The sequence below is a fragment of the Mustela putorius genome, unplaced genomic scaffold, assembly GCF_011764305.1.
Source record: "Mustela putorius furo isolate JIRA1106 unplaced genomic scaffold, ASM1176430v1.1 tig00000738_pilon_pilon_pilon, whole genome shotgun sequence".
NCBI lineage: Eukaryota > Metazoa > Chordata > Mammalia > Carnivora > Mustelidae > Mustela > Mustela putorius.
The window spans coordinates 4284310-4303597 of NW_025421463.1; the positions used below are offsets into that span (position 1 = coordinate 4284310).

General features: G+C 60.0%; 2 protein-coding genes across 3 annotated transcripts in view; one reads left to right on the forward strand and one right to left on the reverse strand.

The window, feature by feature from the left end:
• Nucleotides 1-4: 4 nt before the first annotated feature.
• On the forward strand, nt 5-11032 carry CHADL (chondroadherin like). The gene is made up of 6 exons (XM_045083794.1): nt 5-247; nt 1706-1871; nt 2549-4249; nt 4775-4941; nt 5639-5837; nt 10813-11032. The coding sequence occupies exons 1-5, from the start codon at nt 240-242 to the stop codon at nt 5817-5819; spliced, it is 2223 nt and encodes a 740-aa protein (XP_044939729.1). The 5' UTR covers nt 5-239; the 3' UTR covers nt 5820-5837; nt 10813-11032.
• The window catches only part of L3MBTL2 (L3MBTL histone methyl-lysine binding protein 2), a 20179-nt gene continuing 9662 nt past the window's right edge, over nt 8772-19288 (reverse strand). For both annotated transcript variants that reach the window (XM_004771263.3, XM_013045172.2), the window contains 12 exons: nt 19147-19264; nt 18561-18695; nt 18255-18343; nt 14989-15220; nt 14520-14596; nt 14243-14347; nt 13486-13633; nt 13075-13157; nt 12527-12761; nt 11975-12040; nt 10889-11005; nt 8772-10535 (listed from right to left, as the gene is read on the reverse strand). In XM_004771263.3, the coding sequence (XP_004771320.1) occupies nt 10423-10535; nt 10889-11005; nt 11975-12040; nt 12527-12761; nt 13075-13157; nt 13486-13633; nt 14243-14347; nt 14520-14596; nt 14989-15220; nt 18255-18343; nt 18561-18695; nt 19147-19264 (1518 nt within the window). In that variant the 3' untranslated portion in view covers nt 8772-10422. The remainder of the gene's footprint in view (nt 10536-10888; nt 11006-11974; nt 12041-12526; nt 12762-13074; nt 13158-13485; nt 13634-14242; nt 14348-14519; nt 14597-14988; nt 15221-18254; nt 18344-18560; nt 18696-19146; nt 19265-19288) is intronic.

Consider the following 19288-nt stretch of genomic DNA (forward strand, 5'->3'; position numbering starts at 1 on the left):
CAGCCCTGGCTGTCCCAGCCGGGCTCTCCACGATCCTGAGCCCTGAGCCGGCTCCGGGCAGGAGGCCCTGTAACTCCAGCCGCCTCTCCCACCACTGCCCGCCCCTCCTTCATCTCGGCCTCAGGCTGGGCTGCCCACAATGCCTCCCATTCAGCCCCGTCCCCGCTGCCAGGCCTGCGGGCCCGACAGGGGGGCTCCCGCGGCATCCCGGCTGGACTGGCAGTGCAAGGCGAGGCGGCATGGAGGGGTGAGTCTTTGGGCCCTGGGGGGAATCGGGGGTGTCTAGAGAAACTGAGGGGCTGCAGGCAAGCCCCTGGCCCTCTCTGGGCCTCTGACGGGTCGGGAAACAGGGGCTCTGGGATTTGCTGAGGGAGAGATTCTCCAGGGTGTCCCCGAATTGGTTTCTGAGGAAGGGGGTGAATGGGAGGGGGGCTGCTGCAGCGAGCCGCCGTGGGCGCGTCTTTCGGGGCTTGTCTGAGAGCGCAGCGGGCCTCTGAACCCGGACACTTGTCCCTGAGGGATCTGTTCCCACAGGGCCCCCCTTTCCCAGTCCACCCTGAGCCTCGGGAGGATGCCAGCAGCCCCGGCCTTCAAGGGGCCTGGGACCTCAAGGAGACTGAACACAGATGGTGACAAGCAGAGAGGAGGCTGAGGGTCGGGCCTAGCGCAGGCACCGGCGAGGCTGCCCAGGGGACGCTGTGCAGGCTGAGAACGGCAGGAGGAGGTGGGGGGCTTAGCTGTCACAGGCGGCGAGGAGGAAGCTGTGTCGTGGGAGCCAAGGGCGACCCTGGAGAATCTGGGCACACTCCAGGTGGCATCAAGAGTCAGGACTTGCCACCAAAGGCCGCGGGGAGATGCTGGAAGGTTTTCAGCTGGCGGTGTCAGAAGCCCGTCTGTGTCGTGGAACGTTCCCTTCGGTTGGTGGTGGTGGGCAGTGTGGGGGAGCCAGGAGAGCCCCGGTGGCAGCGGTCACCCCTGAGGCAACAGGCCATGGTTGTGCTTGAGGGGAAGGGCTCCCACTGGCTGATCTGATGGATGCCTAAGTTGGGGGAAGGACGGGGAAGGGGATGGAGCTACGCGAAGCGCAGCCCAAGCCCATCCCCTCAGCTGCCTGCATCCCAGTCCGGGCTGGTGCATGGCATCGGATGGACGAAAGGGGAATAAACCGAGGCCCAAGCCTCCTGCTCACCTGCCAGTGTGGCTAGACCGGCCAGGACGTCCCCTCGAGCCTCTCGGCCCCCACAGTACCTGCCCCCCCGAGACTTGCCTTATACACTCGGGCCCAGCCTGGGTGCCCCTCTGGCCGCAGGCCATCTTCTCACAGTAGGTGCCACTATGCTCCCTGCCACCACGCCTGGGGCACTGGCTGCTTCTCTCTCTGCCATTGGGAGGTCCGGGAGCCTCACCACAGCCTGGACACACCCTTTGAGCCGTCAGGTCACCCTTACATTCAGCACGGCCTCCCTGAGCCGAGGGGCAGGTAGCCAAAGAGACTCGCCAGGTCACCTATCTGAGCCTCAGTTTCCCCTAGTGTTAAACAAGGCTGACAATAGAAACTTTGCTGCATGGAGCAATGGTAATGACACCTTCACCGCGGCCAAAGGAGGAAGACATCCAAGGGGCTCTGGAAATAGGAGCTGGGCTTGGTAAGTGGACAGCATGGGACACTTGCCCCTGTGAACGACTGACCCTTCCTCTCTCCCAGGCCCCAGAGCATCTCCCTGCTGCTGCTGCTTCTGCTGCTGCCACTGGGCCCAGCCTGGCACGTAGCTGCCCAGCGCTGCCCACAGATGTGCATTTGCGACAATCCCAGACGGCATGTCGCCTGTCGGCACCAGAACTTCACTGAGGTGCCAAACGCCATCCCTGAGGTTAGCAGGATGACGGGGGCAGGGAGGACAACAGGAGGAGCCTGGGTTGGCACCAGTAGATCTGCCACTGCCTGGCTGGGAGACCTTAGCTTGTCACTTTTCCTCTCGAGCCTCAGTCTTCACATCTGTAAAATGGGAATAACCATCACCACTAGGAAAACAGCCTATTTAAAATTCTATATGATTGGAACAAGTAGGTGACTTATAAATTGGGGCGCTTGGGTGGCTCAGTTAGTTAAGCGTCTGCCTTCGGCTCAGGTCATGATCGGAGGGTCCTGGGATTGAGTCCCACATGGGGCTCACTACTCAGCAGGGGGCCGGCTTCTCCCTCTACCCCTCCCCACGCACCTCGTGCTCTCTATCTGACAAATAATCTTTAAAAAAAAAAAAAAGATAAATATTGAATTAATTACAAACCCTGTGAGAATATTGAATTAATTACAAACCCAGAGAGCACGGGGATATGCGGGACTAAGATCCGGTCTCTGCCCTGTGGAGTCAGGAGCGGGAGGGGAAGAGAAAGCAAATGCGCAGCGCGGGTCGATGTGCGAAGCGCCGGCAGCTCGGAGCCGGGGAGCCGGTGAAGAGAACAAGGACAAGGAGAGGGAAGAGCACCTGCGAGGGCTGCAGTGCTCGCGCCCCTCGGCACCCCCCAACCCCCGCCTCTCCCCGCGCAGCTGACTCAGAGGCTGGACCTCCAAGGCAGCAAGCTGAAGGTGATCCCCGCAGCGGCCTTCCGGGATCTGCCCCACCTGACACATCTGGACCTGCGCCACTGCGGGGTGGAGCTGGTGGCCGAGGGCGCTTTCCGCGGCCTGGGCCGCCTGCTCCTGCTCAACCTGGCCTCCAACCGCCTCAGCTCGCTGCCGCAGGAGGCCCTGGATGGGCTGGGCTCGCTGCAGCGGCTGGAGCTCGAGGGCAACCGGCTGGAGGAGCTGCGGCCGGGGACGTTCGGGGCGCTGGGGGCGCTGGCCACGCTGAACCTGGCCCACAACGCGCTGGTCTACCTGCCGGCCATGGCCTTCCAGGGGCTGACGCGCATGCGCTGGCTGCGGCTGGCCCACAACGCGCTCAGCGTGCTGGCCCCCGAGGCCCTGGCCGGCCTGCCCGCCCTGCGCCGGCTCAGCCTGCACCACAACGAGCTGCAGGCCCTGCCCGGGCCCGCCCTGGCCCAGGCCCGCGCCCTGGCCCGCCTCGAGCTGGGCCACAACCCGTTCACCTACGTGGGCGAGGAGGACGGGCTGGCGCTGCCCGGCCTGCGGGAGCTGATGCTGGACCACGGCGCCCTGCAGGCCCTGGACGCCAGGGCCTTCGCCCGCTGCCCGCGCCTGCGCAGCCTGGACCTCCGCGGGAACCAGCTGGCCGCGCTGCCCCCGCTGCGGGGCCCGGGCCAGCTGCGCCGGCTGCGGCTGCAGGGCAACCCTCTGTGGTGCGGCTGTGAGGCCCGGCCGCTGCTCGAGTGGCTGGCGCGGGCGCGGGTGCGCTCGGACGGCACGTGCCGGGGGCCGCGGCGCCTGGGAGGGGAGGCCCTGGACGCCCTGAGGCCCACAGACCTGCGCTGCCCCGGGGACAGGGCGGAGGAGGAGGAGGAGGCCGAGTGGCAGGCGGCGGCGCGGCTCCGCGGCCCTCCTGGCAACCCCCAGGAGGCCGACGGGGCCGCCCGGCCCTGCCCGCGCGCCTGCGTGTGCGCCGCCGAGTCCCGGCACAGCGGCTGCGAGAGCCGGGGCCTGTGGGCCGTGCCCCGCGGCTTCCCCAGCGACACGCAGCTCCTGGACCTGAGGCGGAACCACTTCTCGTCGGTGCCGCCCGCGGCCTTCCCGGGCCTGGGCCGGCTCGTGTCGCTGCACCTGCAGCACTGCGGCCTCACCGAGCTGGCGGCGGGCGCCCTGGCGGGGCTGGGCAGCCTGATCTACCTCTACCTGTCGGACAACCAGCTCTCCGGCCTCAGCGCTGCCGCCCTCGAGGGGGCCCCGCGCCTTGGCTACCTGTACCTGGAGCGCAACCGCTTCGGCCAAGTGCCCGGGGCCGCCCTGCGCGCCCTGCCCGGCCTGTTTTCCCTGCACTTGCAGAGCAACGTCGTGGACCGCCTGGAACCCGGGGACCTGACGGGCCTGCCCGCCTTGCGCTGGCTCTACCTGAGCGGCAACCGCATCACCCAAGTGTCCCCTGGGGCGATAGGCCCAGCTCCGGAGCTGGAGAAGCTGCACCTGGACAGGAACCAGCTGCAAGCGGTGCCCACGGGGGCCTTGGAGGGGCTGCCTGCCCTCCTGGAGCTGCAGCTCTCCGGGAACCCGCTCGGAGGCCTGGCAGATGGGGCCTTCCGGCCCGTGGGCGGGTCACTGCAGCACCTTTTCCTGAACAACAGCGGCCTGGAGCAGGTGCGCTGGGGAGTGGCTGGGAGGGGAGGCAGCATGAGGCCCCGGGCCGCATGCAGTCCCTCAGCAAACACTGCTGCCCCCGTAGTCAGGTCTGAGGCTGGCCCGGTGCCCCTGGGATGAGCCAAGGCTGTGCCTGCCCCCAGGGCGCTCTGGTGTGGGGACAGACCAGCTGGATTCCAGGGCCACACCGGGAGGCCGGCCAGAGAAGGTACTGCCACAGCAAGGAGGAAGGGGGTCCGTAGGGTTCTTGAGCACTTTGAAGGCAGGGCTGGAGCCCCAAGGGTTTCTGCCTTAATGAGGGTGTGTTCAGGTATAGAAAGAACCATGAACGTTGGGTGATGCACAAAGGGCAGGCGCTTTGGGATCAGACCAGCCAGGGTTTCCATCCCTGCACTGCCCTTTCTCCCTGGGCCACCTTGGGCTCTCCGCTTCCCTTCTGCTGGGGGAGCATGGGTCAACCTCCCAGGCCTTGGGGTGAGACAGGCCTGGCAGGAGCTCGCACCAACGCTTGGCATCTCCTCGAAGATTTCTCCCAGGGCCTTTCTGGGTCTGGGGCCGCGGCTGAGGAGCCTGCACCTGCAGAAGAACCAGCTGCAGGCCATACCCGCCCTGCCCCATCTCAGCCAGCTGGAGCTCATCGACCTCAGCGGCAACCCCTTCCACTGTGACTGCCAGCTGCTCCCGCTGCACAGGTGGGCACCTCCGCTGCTCCCCCCCACCCCGGGGTGGGCTGGGGACCCACCAGTGGCTCTCAGTCAGGCCCCACTCTCTCCCCAGGACACCATGGCCATGCGGCCGAGCATCTTCTGGGGTGAGGGTCCTGCCAGAGCCAGTTGCCGGGCCTGAGGGCGCCAGAAGTGCATGGAGGCTCGGGGTGGACTTCTCTGGGCCTGGCTTCCCTCACTCCTCCTCCCAGCCTAGGGGGGTGGGACCTAATAAATATTTGTGGGCCCTTCATTAATTTCATAAGAAAGCAACAGGAATCCTGGAGTCCAGCAGAGCTGGAGACTGACTCCGGGCCCCATAACTTCTCTGTGCCATTCCCTCATCTGTAAAGGAGATGGAAGAACCTGTGTCCACCTCATGGCGGTTCTTCGTGAGGATGACCCTGTGAGCTCGCATATATAGATTGATTTGAACAGTGTCGGGAGCACCCTAAGCTCTCTGGCATTATTATTGCTACTCTTCCCTTTTTACAGACAAGGGATCTGAGGATGGAGGGACTCCCTCTGAGTCCCCTAATTGGTGAGGGTCTGAGCCAGGATTCCCTCCAGAGTCTGTCCTCACCCACCAGGCTCCACTGCCCCCCAGTTCCCGAGGACCTCCTCACCGCCCCCTCCCCAGGAAGGCTCGGCACATCGGGTTCCCTGAACTCTCCCCTCTCCTCAGGTGGCTCATGGGGCTGAACCTGCGTGTGGGAGCCACCTGTGCTACCCCTCCCAGTGCCCATGGCCAGAGGGTGAAGGCTGCAACTGCTGTCTTTGAAACCTGCCCAGGCTGGGCTGCCAGGAAGGCCAAGTGGATGCCCGCCCCCAGGTCCATTGCCAGGAGAACCCCCATGAAGGGCTGACAGCCGAGAGCAGACAAGGTTGGCCTGGGGGCAGGTTGGGGGAGGCCTCGGTGGGTGGGTCAGTTTCTGAAGAGCCTGGGGTAGCAGGGATCTGACTTCTCTTGGTCCTAATTCCTGCGGTTCCAGATCTGGACAGTGACTCTGTCGCTTCCATTCTATGATGTCTGTCCCCGCTCCTCACCTCCTCTACCTCTGGCTGGGCCCAGGTGGGTCTGTGAGGAAATGACTACACTGTCCCATCCTGTGGGACAGTGGCCTTTCTGAGAAGCCACAGAATACCTGGAGCCAACATTCTAGAAGCAATGCCACTATTGCCAGATTTGCAGCTCATTGTTGATTCCAGTCCTTCCTGGACTCTGGGGCCTGGCTCAGCCCTGGGACAGGAGGAGCAGGGGTGCCGTCGCTGTGGCTACCGCCTCCTGCTGGCCCCTGCTCTGTGTTGTTCCATCACCCGCCTGACATTTACGTTTACTTGAGCCCTTGGTTGTAGCAAAATTGTGCAGCGCACAGTGGAGGGGAGGATACGGGGACCCTGGCCTGTGGGGACCCCTGCTGTGTGGTGAGGGCACCGGGAGGGTGTCTAGGGGAGAGGCCAGTCCTGAGAGGGAAACGGAGAACAGAAAAGCAGGTCCTGGCAAGACAGAGAGAGGGCTCAGCCTGGCCTGCCTATGGAGTGGCACCCCCAGGACCTGCGTGCCTGGGGACCGGAGGTGGTGTAGTTGCCTCCAGGGGCCGCTGTGACAAAGTACCACAAACTCGGTAGCTTAGGACAACAGACATTTTGGCTCGCTGTTCTCAGCAATCTAGATGTCCACAGGGCTGTGCTCCCTCTGAGAGCTGTGGGAGAGAGCCTTCTGAGCCCCTTCCAGCTTCTGGTGGCCCCAGATGGGCCTTGGCTTGTGGCCACACAACTGCAGTCTCTGCCTGACTTCACATGGCATCTCCCCCTGTCCCTTCACATCTTCCTGCAAGATTGGAGTCCAAGTTCCCCCTTTCTAGAAGGACAGGAGTCCAGTTGGATTAGGGCCCAACCCCATGACCTTATTCTAACACGATTACCTCTGTAAAGATCCTATTTCCGAGTAAGGTCTCATTCTCAGGTGTATCTTCTTTGGGGGAGGGGCACACAGCTCATAAGTGTTTCTAGTCAGGTAGACTGGGAGGAAGGAACCTCTAGAAAGACCCCAAGCTGAAGGTGAGCAGTTGTGCCTTAGAGGATGGATCTGGAAGCAGCATTAATGACAATGGCATCAGTCTTTGCGGACACTTTTGTGGCACCAAGTTCCTGTCAGGTGAGGTGCTCCAAATAGCACTGGAGTTAGAGGTTTTTTGTTTTCTTTTTCAAGATTTTATTTGACAGAGAGATCACAAGTAGGCAGAGAGGCAGGTGGGGGGGGGCGGGAAGCAGGCCACCTGCTGAGTAGAGAGCCAGGTGCGGGGCTTGATCCTGTGACCCTGACCCTGAGATCATGACCTGAGCTGAAGGCAGAGGCTTTAACCCACTGAGCCACCCAGGTGCCTGATTTTTTTCATTTTTTTTTTTTTTTTTTTTTTAAGATTATTTATTTATTTATTTGACAGAGAGAGACCACAAGTAGGCAGAGAGGCAGGCAGAGAGAGAAGGAGAGGGAAGCAGGCTCCCCGCTGAGCAGAGAGCCCGATGCGGGACTCGATCCCAGGACCCTGAGATCATGACCTGAGCCGAAGGCAGCGGCTTAACCCACTGAGCCACCCAGGTGCCCTGATTTTTCATTCTTTAAAAAGATTTTTATGGGAGACAGTACGAGCAGGGGGAGGGCCAGAGAGCCAGACTCCCTGCTGAGCAGGAAGCCCAACATGGGGCTCCATCCCAAGACCCCCAGATCAAGACTTGAGCCGAAAGCAGCCCCTTACCCAGTGGAGCTACCCAGGCGCCCCCCGCTATTTCATTTTTGTGGAAAGTAGCAGTTTCTTCCCAGGAATGCAAAAGAACAGAAAGATGGGGGCCCTGGGGTGCCTGGCTGGCTCAGTCGGTGCAGCCTGCAACTCTGAGCATGAGACTCTTGATCTAGACTCCAAGCTGGGCATGGAGCCTGCTTCAAAAAAAAAAAAAAAAAAAAAAAGACAAGGACCCTGACCTCGAGGATCATACACGGCTCCGAGCCCTGCTCCGGGCCGTTGCTCACCTTGCGCACAGCTACGGCTGGACCACGCATGCATCATGCTTTCGAGGCCCAACCTCTGGCGTGCTGTCTGGCCAGTGGAAGATGCTTCAGCAAGGACACCGAGTGAGGACTTACTGGTGGAAACATGGCAGGCCACCCTGGGTTTAATCCCAGTGCTGTCACTTAACAGTTGTGAATTTAAGTGAACAAGTTACTAAACTCTGATAAGGCTTTTTCTCCCCCATAAAGTGAAGTCAACATGTGCGTCAGGGTTCCTGTGAAAATCGACTGTGCACGCGTGGGTCCTTGAACCCGGTGTAGGAGGCCATTTCCGATGGCAGTCCCTGTGCTTGCCCCACCCCTCGGACAGTGTCTAGACTGGGGAGCAGTGAAGGAAAGGTGTGCGCATCTGCACTTGGTCTAATCTGCGCCAGGAGCCCCTGTAGGTCATGGAGCAGCGGGCATGTTTCGTCAGGGGCTCTCACAGCCGCCCCCCATCCCCCCATCGCCCCCCACCCATTCCCCCTGCTACTGGACTCCAAGGTCTCTGGTTCTCTCCAAGGGTAAGTGAGGTATAAAGCCGGTCCTGTGCCTGGAGTGAAAACCTCCCAGAAGCCCACGCTTCCGTCTGTGATCAATCAAGTAGATCTCTTGGCTCCAGCAACACAGGTCACGTATTTTCAGGTCCCACACTCATCGGGGCTTGTCCGCTGCAGCACGGGCTCCGCCTCTGGGGAGCTGAGGATCTTCCGCAAGAGAACAGCAGAGATGTAAAGGGTACCCCGGCGTGGTTGCTATGGAGACGGGGTGCTCAAACGAGGACATTTATTCCTTGTGCTTGTGGGTGAACCCACCCTCCGTAATGGATCCCATGAGGGGACAAACGAGAATACACTCAGCTCTCAGGCACAGGCAGGTGTCACTTCATTCAGGAAGAAGGAACTGAGGGTCACGTCACGTGGCGTACACAGTTTTCCCAGAAACTCCAAGTGGATTGGGACGAGGCACTAGCTTCCACCAGGAGCAGGAGCCTTCGAGAGCTCCAAATGCACACCCAGGACATCTTTCTCCCCTGGGGTCTGAGGCTACTGACCCGTCACCACGGCAGGTCTGGGGTGTGTGTGAGCGACAGCAGGTAAAAGCAGGGCCCCTGTCCTTGATCTTCACTGTGTTCTAGATCTAGTCACTTTTGGGGGGAATTCAGGCTGCACCTACCGGCCACTTTCTGGCCCTGGTGTCTATACCACGTGGAGCTTTCTAGCGCCTTTAGCAAAGGAGTGAGGCTCAAGTTCTCCCTGAAAGAAATGACTGGAAATCCGCTCCCTCAGGCTGGTCACCCCATCTCTGGGTGACATCAAAGAGCCTGGGTCCTGAGCAAATGCATGACCAGCGCCGCCCCCAGCAAGCGTGGGCAGCGGCAGCCTGACGGACCAGCTCAGAGGATGTAGCTGTCACCCCGGAGGGATGACAAGGGAACCCATCCGGCAGCGGGTCTCTACTCAAAGACAAGAACTAAAGGTCAGCCTGCCTCCACCTTCCCTTCCAGGAAGACTCACTGAAGAGACGGAAGGAGGAGACAGTTTCCAAGGGGACGAACTGGAAAAATAAAAGCAACTGAAATCTGGCAGACACTAGGGGAGCTTCTAGAATGTAATTTCAGAAAGGAGAATGGACAGGAAGGGATAGAGGGCCAGGAAGCAGGTGCTATTGTCCTCTTCTGGCTCCCTTAGGGCCACCTGAGCCAGCCCTGTGACTCGGGCAGCGCTGCATCTGGCCCCGGGGAACGGCGAGAAGGGGGCTTGGAGCGGTTAAGCGCAAAGCTGGCTGGTCTCCCTTCCAGCTGGGGCCTCCTCACAGCACGGCTGCTTGCCTTCCAGGCCGGCTGCCCCCTCTGCCACCGGGCCTCCCCATGTGGCATGGGGCCCCAAGCCCAGAGCAGACCCCACCTCTAGGCCACTGTTCTGTTTAGGAGATCAGGGGCAGTCCTCTTGCCAACAGAGAAAACAGGTTAAGGCCACCTCACAAGTCACCAGAACCTGCCTCCCAGTCATTGGTGCTTAGCTGCCTGCGCGGGGTTCCCTGGCCTCCCCCGGGTAGGGCAGAAGCAGAAGCAGAGCGCCAAGCCCAGAGGGGAGAGGCTGCTCTCAGGCACCCACACCGCTCGCCACCAGCCTCCCCTCCAGGGCGCGGCTCCAGGCCTGCATTACGGGACTTGTGGGACACACGTGTACACGCTTCACAGACTCGTCTTCCAGTGTGACTGGGGCAGCCCTCTGCCCGCTGGCAGCTGAGGGGTATGTGGGTGTGCGGCGAGGTTACTGCAGGGCGGAGGGCGGGAGTCCTTGGGGCCGGCCGTCGGAGCTCCTGGCAGAACTCAGGCAGAGAGGCGCCGTCTGCAGACTAAAGCAGCAGGGGAAGGGCGGCGGCCCCCAGGAGCCCGGGGCTGGTGGTGGGCAGGCTCAGTCGTCCGTCTCCTGTTTGATGCTCTCGATGGGGACAGGCAGCGCCGGACTCGGGGCTTTGTCGGGCGCGGCCGTGTCTAGATGCTCCTCCTTCACGCGCACGGCGATGACTGAAGAGGAGGGGTGGGGGGGGCGGGAGGACAGGGTGAGCAGGTGGGAAGCTCCGGGAAAGGCAGGGGGCCCTCGGGACGTGGCGGGGAGGTGGGAACGGCACCTTCCCCCTGTGGGGCAGGCGGCGGAGACGGAGAGGGCCCGGCTGGAGACGTGCGGGTGCGTTCAGAGGCGGGGGTGGGCGTTCGGGAAGCTCTCCTGGCCCCGGGGTCCGAGAAGGACTGCTTGGCGCCCGGAGAAGCCCCTTCACACTGGACTCTCCTCTTCTGTGCCCAGGTGGGGAAGGAGAGGGGCCGCCTCTGAGCGCCCGAGCAGGCCGGCCCTGGCTCGACCCCGCCCGGGAGGCTCTTACTCTCTTCTGGAGCAGGATCTGACCCGATCTTCTCTGCGGCCTGCAGGTCACCCTCCAGCAGGGGCTTCTTGGAACCCTGTCTGAGAGGCCGGGTCTTGGTCGGTGGTATTCTTTTCCCTTTGAATAAAAACAGAACGACACTCAGCACGGGCTGTATCCGTGGGGGTCATCCATGGGGGAGCAGAGGCGAAGGGGCCGAGGGGCAGGTGCCCCAGTCTCAGAGAGCGTCTCTCCGGGAGGGGTTAGTTCCAGCCACGCCCCCCCCCCCCGCCCCCCATCCCCGGTGCCTGCTGAGCTTCCCTCCCCTCTTCCCCTGCACGGTGACTCTCCCAGCCCCACCACTGCGGACGTGACCAGCTCCATACCCTCACGTCACCCTGATCCTGCCCAGGGACCCCATGCCTTCCTCCTTGTCCTGTTTCCAGAAACCAGCTCCATACCCTCACGTCACCCTGATCCTGCCCAGGGACCCCATGCCTTCCTCCTTGTCCTGTTTCCAGAAACCTCTCCTCTCCGTGGTGCCCCTTCACGGAGAGCTGCTCACTGCCACAGGCCGGCAGCTCGGAAGGACGGCTTTACCTCCCCTCCCTACCCACCCCACGGCCATCCCGTCCAGCTGAGCCTGCACAGGGCTCCGGATCTGAGTGGGCGCCGCCTAGGGAAATGACACCGCAGCTCCTGCCCCTGAGGGTCCCAGGGGAAGAACGACAGGCTTGAGGAGAAACGGCCAGCCTCCCAGACATCTGACTTTCAGACAGCAGTTGTGTCCGCCTGGGGGCGGACGGGGCCGCGCTGACTTCTGACCACAGGCAGCAGGGATGGGGACCCCTCCCCCTCTTCTCTCTTACAAATACCATCTCTTGCCTTTTCTCCCCGGGACCCTGACCGTTCCCAGAGACCGAAGCCTCCCTATTTGTACTTGGGTCCCTTAAGACACAGGCCGACAGGAGTCAGAGGGCAAGGGAGAGGAGACGGAGGGACCACGAAGAGTGCTACCTACCTGGTGACCACCCCCTGCTCCCAGAGCCAAAGGCCCAACTGATCCCAAGTCCCACACCAGCCCGGCCGCTTCGGAGAATCACTTACTTTTCTTCCCAAACTGTTTCTTTTTCTTCTTTGTGGCCTCTTTGGCCTTCAGAGGTGTGGTTGGCTCTGTTGTTGAAAGACGAGGGGAAGAGGTTAGAGGAGAGCTGAAGAGGGCATGGTACGGACACGCCCCGAGACGCCTTGCCCACACCTCACTAGCCGCCCTTACACACGGGGCACCCCAAGAAGGAAAGCCAGAGTTGGGCAATGAGAATGGGGGAGGGACTGGAGAGCAGCTGTCCCTTTTTCCCACCCTTGTCCCCCGGGCTGCTCCGAGGGGCCTGGGTGGTTTACCTGGGTGCACCAGGGCACGAGCATATGACAGAGTGGGCAAGGTCAAGGGAGGCGCTCCGCAGGCCAGAGGGAGCGGGAGACAGACACGTCAGGAGCGGGAGGTGGGGACACAAGGGCCACTCTTTCACTAGAAGCGGTCCAGGAGACTTCTCGGTCTCATGCCAAAGAATGAGGCAGGCCCGGCACAGAGGGAGTGGTTGGCAGGAAGGAAAAAGAGAAGGAAAGTCAAGAGTCCCCCGGGGCCGCGAGAGCCCAGACCTGCGGCCACAGGTGGCTGGAGCTGGTAGCCGGTGAGCTCACACCAGCCGACGGGGTAGATGTCCGGGGACTCACAGTCCACCCACTGGTCGTACTCGCTGTCCCAGCCGTCGAAGTGGATGCTGAGGAGCCTGTGCACCACCCGCTTCACCGTGGCCACGCAGATGAGCCGGGGCTCCATCAGGTCCACGGCCTCCAGCTTCATGCCCACCTTGAAGCCATGGTTGGGGCAGTCCTGGGGATGGGGGGGGGGGGGAAGACGCGGTGACCACGACAGCCAGCTCCCTGTGAGTACACGGGAGGAGTGGGGCCCGGAGTGCCTGTGGGGAAGGGTCCCTTGCCAGTGATCCCACTGTTCCCAGCACCAGCCCCTGCAGGGAAGGGAGCCGGCCGGACAGTCTGGCGGAATGCCTATGGCAGAGTTTGGGACTTCTCCCCTGAAGTGGCTGATCCCCGCGGTCCAGACTGAAGGAAGAAGGGGGGTGGAGTCAGCCCCGCTGACAGTGGGCAGGGCTGCCCCAGGCCCTGTGCCTCCCAGCGCTCCTCACCATGTTAAAGAGTCTCGATGGAGCTGCTTTCGACTTGGTCTTCTCTAAGTAGGTGTCCCAGCTGAAAGTGTGTGCCTCGTAGCCTGATGGGGCAGAAAATGTAGATGTGGAGGGAAAGCAGAGGAGGCGGGAGGGAGTCCAGGAAAGGCGCACAAGCCAAACGGGATAGCTGCTTCAGGACCCAGTCTAGAGTCTCCCTCCTCCCCAGCCTGGTACCCGCTACAGAAGACGATGGTCCTGTCGTACAGGTTGTTCACTGCCCAAAGGAACAAGTGGGAGCTCCGCTCACCCAGATACCCATGAGCCATGGAGCCAAGTCAGCCCAGTTGAACGGCTAGGGGTGTGGGCTTGGACAGGGATCTGGGCCCGTGGGCACACACTGCCCTTTCCAACTGTGAGGACAGTCTTTACCTTTCGGGGGTGTGAGCTCAATGTCATTCTTTTGGCAGAAGGTGGCTGGGAAGATGGCGTGGGAGGAGGCATGGTAACAGAACCAATCTGAGCCATCTGTGGAGGGCCCCCCATCCACGCAGATCATCAGGTAGCCGTCGAGGAGAACCTAGTGAGGGGAAGGGCAGGCAGACACCATGGTATCACGAATGGCACCCTCCATCCCAGGGTAAGGAGGCTACGGGGGACACGAGGCGGATGGAGCCAACCAGAGTTAAGAGCTCAGCCTTCCCTGAGCTTCTGCTTTCACCGGAACCCCTAGTTGTGAGGTTCTCTACCTTCCTCATAAGACAGCAAATGCTGTTCCCACAGGGACTACAGCTGTTTTTTTCCAGTATGTTTAGTGGTGAGTACACGGGCCCAGCCTGAAGACTGGCTAGATGCGCAAACCAGCATGTCCTGGAGGGCTTAGGCAGAGTCATTCGCTGCTTAGGCCACAGTCGCAAGGGAGGCGGCAGCATGCAGCGTGGTCAGCAGCTACGGCTCCTGGCGGGGCTGCCACCTGAAGACAGTGTGTGGCGGTGGGAAGGCCCCCCAGGGAGATAACAGGGAAGCTGATCCTGAGCAAGGAGCAGGTAAGACCCCTACTCACATAAGCACAGCACTCCCCGAGCAGCCAGAGCGGGGAAGGGGGGCTGGACGCCGAGTGCAGGGCTCTGCGCTGCCCTACTGGCTCCCAAAAGCCACGCTAGAGGCTGTGGGGCCGGTCCGGGCTTACCTTACAGATGGTTGCCACGCAGATGTTGCCCAGATTCAGGGGGTCAATAGCTTCCAGTTTCATTCCCTCCTCAAACCAACCACCTTCCGTGTAGACAGCTCGAACCTTAAAGGAATGGGGCAGCTGGGGAATCTGGGCGGCCCAGATGGAGGGTGGGGGGAGCTGGCCTCATCTGGTCGTCTGGGAAGGAAACAGGGAGGGAGAGGAACACCCCGGGGGCGTGAGGCCTGGCGCACACCATGACCGAGATGAGAAGTGCCCGAGGGCTGTGCCTCACCTTCTTGAACAGGTAAGGAACAGCGTCACAGTAGATCTTCCGGAAGGTGGGATGGTGGGCCATGTCACTGCGCCTCTCTTTGGGGAGATGGTAAGGGGAGCAAGGGAGAGAAGGGAGCTGCAGGCTGCTCACAGGGCCACCTCCCTGCCCTCCCCAGAACCGTGGCGCTGCCCTGCATAGGCTCTAATCTGTATCTGGGCACCCTGCGCCCTTCCACCCAGACCAGAAGACAGAACCTGTCAGGGGCTCTCTGTAGGGGCTACTGAACCCTTAAGATCCAGACGCTTCCCATGCCATGTAGGCTCCAGGTTCGAAGTGATTTAAAATCCTCACAAACTGAGTGACCTTGGTCAAATCATGCACACTCTCTGGACATCGGTACTAACACGCGCATGCTGGAGATGGTCACCCCCACCACACAGGGGCTGTGGGATGCAGAGATGCTCCTGCCCCAGCCCTGACAGCGGACCTGACAGCTTGATGCCGTGGCCGACTCGCCGCGACCAGCCCACTGGGTGGATCAGGGGGCTCCACATGTGGCACCAGAAGTCGTCATCACTGTCGCCATCTTCATAGAGGAGCCGAAGGCGACCCCCGATTACTGTGTCCACCACGGCCATGCGGGTCCGGGACACCTGGGACTTGTCCACCACCTCCAGCCGCATGCCTTGCCGGAAGGGGTACTTCATGCTCTCCACCATCTGCAACATCAGAGCACAAGCCTGCTGGGGTCCTGGGGCTCTCCCTGCCACCTCCCGTGCCAGCCCTTACTCACCCATCCCTAAGCCAGGAAGCTGGCAGGTGAGCCTTCGGGTCCTCCCAGGTTCGACACTGGCCCCCGATTCCATGATATGGAGGGACAGCACAAGGCTTCCAAGGTGGGCACCAAAATGCCAGTCAGTCAGTAAGATGGGAGGTATAAAACCCACTTCAGACCAAGGAAACAGGTGCCTCAGAGGGCTCAAGTGACTTGCCCACACCCACCCAGCTTCACCAGTGCCAGAGCTGGACTGTGAAACTGGTGCCAGAGTCCAGCCTTGCGCACGCTCTGCGCTCATGGCCAGACAGCAGCGACCCCTGGGGACTCTAGGTCTCATGACAGCTGTGAACCCGCTGGGCTACAGCTCTAAACGGCTACTGCACTCCCCAGGGGCAGGGACCAAGATGCCCACAAGCTGTTCTGGACAGCCCTGATGACAGGCCACGGATGAGGGGGTAGGAGGGTAGAGAGGCTTTCAGGTCACTGTCACCTCAGTGCTTCCTGCCTGGGGTAGGAAAATACGAACAGCGAGCTCTGTAGGGCTTTTCCAGCCCTGGGAAAACCAGCCCCAGCAAAACCAGCCCCAGCCTAGGCAAGATGAGGACTAAGCTGTGCTTTTTTTTTTTTTTTTTAACTTTTTTATAAAAAGAGTTATTTATTTGTCAGAATGTGCATACAAGCAGGGGGAGCAGCAGGCAGAGGGAGAAGCAGGCTCCCTGCCCAGCAAGGAGCCTGATGTGGGACTCGATCCCAGGACCCTGGGACCATGACCTGAGCCGAAGGTGGACACTTAAACCACTCAACTGAGCCTCCCAGGTGTCCCTAAGCTGTGCTATTTCAAAGTCCACCAGGAGGGGGAGCATCTCCAAGGTCACAAATCAGCCAACAGGCAAAGCTCAGAGTCCTAAACCACAGACCCGTCAGACATCAGCTCAAGGCCGGGAATATAAGCCCAAACCAACTGCCCGATTGGCCCATTTGAGAGAGAGACACAGGGTGAAGTCTGGGCCGGGGTTCCTCTGGGCTACCTTCCCCGCCTAGACTTTCCCTACATGTTCCTTTCCTTGCCGCCCACCCAGGGCAGCCCACAGCCCAACACCACTTTCGTGGCTTCTTTGTTTAGTCACACCCGGAAGCTGAGCTCCGCAGGGGTGGAGGTCAGGCTTGGGAGGACCCTCTTCTACAGGCCCAGCTCCAAGCACAGAACCAGGCACACAGCGCTCAATCAACATTTTTTTCTCACCTGACCAACACACAGTACACACCGGACCTTGGTGGTACTAAACATTTACACTGGGTGTACTAAACATTTCACTCCGCACTTATCACATTGTCGGCATCAAAGAAACTAGACTGGCTTTGGACGAGAGCTTCCTTTACAACGCTCCCCACCTTTTACCCTCTGCCCCCGCCCCCTCCTCAGAGGCCCTGCTTTTGTACCCACTGTAGGACTGCGTAAGTGACAGTGAGTCACCGTGTGCTTGCTGACTGGCTCACATGGAACCAGAATCTAGCTTTTTTTTTTTTTTTTTAAATATTTTATTTCTTTGACAAAGAGAGAGCAAAAGTAGGGAGAGCGGCAGGCAGAGGGAGAGGGAGAAGCAGGCTCTCCGCTGAGCAGGGAGTCTGGTGTGGGGCTTGATCCCAGGACTCTGGGATCATGACCTGAGCTGAAGGCAGCTGCTTAACTGACTTGAGCCACCCAGACACCCCTCTTTTTTTTTTTTTTTTTAAGATTTTATTTATTTGACAGGCAGAGATTACAAGTAGACAGAGGCAGGCAGAGAGAGAGGAGGAAGCAGGTTCCCCGCTGAGCAGAGAGACCGATTCGGGGCTCAATCCCAGAACCCTGGGATCATGACCTGAGCCGAAGGCAGAGGCTTTAACCCACTGAGCCACCCAGGCGCCCCTCCTCTTTTTTTTTCTTAAGTAGGCTCCATGCCTAGCATGGAGCCCAATGTGGGGCTTGAGTTCACAACCCTGAGATCAAGGCCTGAGCTGGGCTCTAGAGCCAGATGCTTAACTGACTGAGTCCCCCAAATGCCCCAGAATCAAGCGCATTTTATTTAAAGTGGAGGAGAGGCCAGCTTGGTAACACCGGTGGCCGTACCAACCCACAGTCACCTGCCTCATCTTCAGACAAGCGCCAGCTGGAGAAGAGTGAGTGCTCAGTTCCTAACTGATCTCCGATCTTAGTGCTTGGTTCAGAGTGCTGAATCTGCCCACTGGGCAAGGCATTATGGGTACAATTATAGTTTTGTTGGAAATCATAGTTTCAGTTGTACATTATAGTTTTGTTGGAAAGAGAGCGTGGGGCCTCCTGGTGGTTCAGTCAGTTTAGCATCTGCTTTCAGCTGTCACAATCCCAGGATTCTGGGATCAGACCCCACATTGCGCTCCTGCTCAGCAGGGAGCCTCCTTCTCCCTCTCCCACTCCCACTGCTTGTGTTCCTTCTCTTGCTGTGTCTCTGTCAAATAAATAAAATCTTTAAAAATAAAACAATAAAACATGGAAAGCCACAGAGAGGACTCGGAGGCACACTCCTGGTTCAGAACCCCGGCTATTTTGTGACTGCTCTGCTGGACTCCGTTTCCTCTGCCAGACTGCGGAGTCCTGAATACAGGCTCTGTATCCCCACAGTTCTTTGTATACAAGTACTTAACCAAATCCATGGAAGGAATGTTCCTGAAAAATGCTGTGAGCAAAGGTGAGGCTCTGGAGGAGGAAGCAGGAGACAAAGCAACGTAATCAACAAGGCTGGGGCAGAGTCTGGGGCAACAAGGCTGGAGCAGAGGCTGACCCTAGGCTGGGGAGGCAGAGAGCAACTGACATCCTTCCTGGAGAAACGTGAAGCTGCTGAAGACAGGCAAGCAAGGGCGTCTTTGAGAAAAAACTTCGTGAGTAGCAGGGACAGAGGAAATGAAGGGTGCAGGAAGGAGATCAGGGAGGAGACCCAAAGGGCTCGCTGCCAGACCTTGATATGGAAATCCACGGGAAGCGTCCTGGAGCCCACCAAGCGCTTCATGAGGTACCCCTTCCAGTCGGTGAACTTGGCATGGATGGCTGTGGAGACAGCAGAATCCTGGTTACACAGACGGACACCGCTCCCACCCACAGGGGGCGCCAGAGCCACCTAGTTAGGCCTTGTCTGGCCAAGGGGGTTGGCTACAGGAAGCAGGCTGGCAAGCAGGTTCTGCTCTGGTCTAACCTCAGACAAAGGGTTCCCCTCCCACCAAGGGCTCTGCAGAAACCGTGACAGGGAATGTTCTCATCAACTCACTCCGTGGGGGCACCAGGATCTTGCTGTTGATGGCACACCAGCCAATGGGGTGGACGTCCACTGTCCCAAGGTTGCACCAGAAGTCGTGGCTGGCGTCATTTTCAAAGCCTTCATACCGGAGCAGTACCCGGTACCCTAGAGGAGGAGGAGGGCACCCATGAGGGACGGAGGGAGGAATGGGAAAGGTGCAGTCTCACGCCTTCCCTCTTCTCAAGCCCAAACCCGACTCCTATTCTAAGAACTCCTTCCGGGCAAGAGGGGGTCCCTGTTGTCCACAACAGTCACAGTCAAAATAAACCCATGCCCTGTACTCGGAAAGTAGTATGGCATAGCAGGAAGAATGAATCTTCTGCAGCCTGATCGTTCCTGGAAAAAAACCTTAAAAAGGGGAATTTACAAACTTGCCATGCTTTGTGGCCTCTCTGAAGCCAGGAAGAGTAGAAACCCAAGAAGGGATTGGCAGAACTCTAGTAGGTGGGCCTTTTTGTTTGTTTCATGAAGCCAATTTCTGCCTGCAACAATCCCCACCCATGTGGAGATGTCACTCTCCAAACCCAGACCCTGCCGTGGCAGGAGGAGTCCCCACCTGCGGCCTGGATGACGGAGGCGATCCAGTACACCCGGCTGGGGAGCACCGCGTCGCTGTTGAGCACCTCCACTTTCATCCCCTTCATCACATCCTCCCACTGGTCATAGAGTGGGACCTGTGTGGGCACAAGAGCATTCGG

Coding starts and splice junctions, on each gene's coding strand:
- CHADL (XM_045083794.1), top strand. Junction 4,250..4,774: donor ACAACAGCGGCCTGGAGCAG/GTGCGCTGGGGA, acceptor ATCTCCTCGAAG/ATTTCTCCCAGGGCCTTTCT. Junction 4,942..5,638: donor CAGCTGCTCCCGCTGCACAG/GTGGGCACCTCC, acceptor CCCTCTCCTCAG/GTGGCTCATGGGGCTGAACC.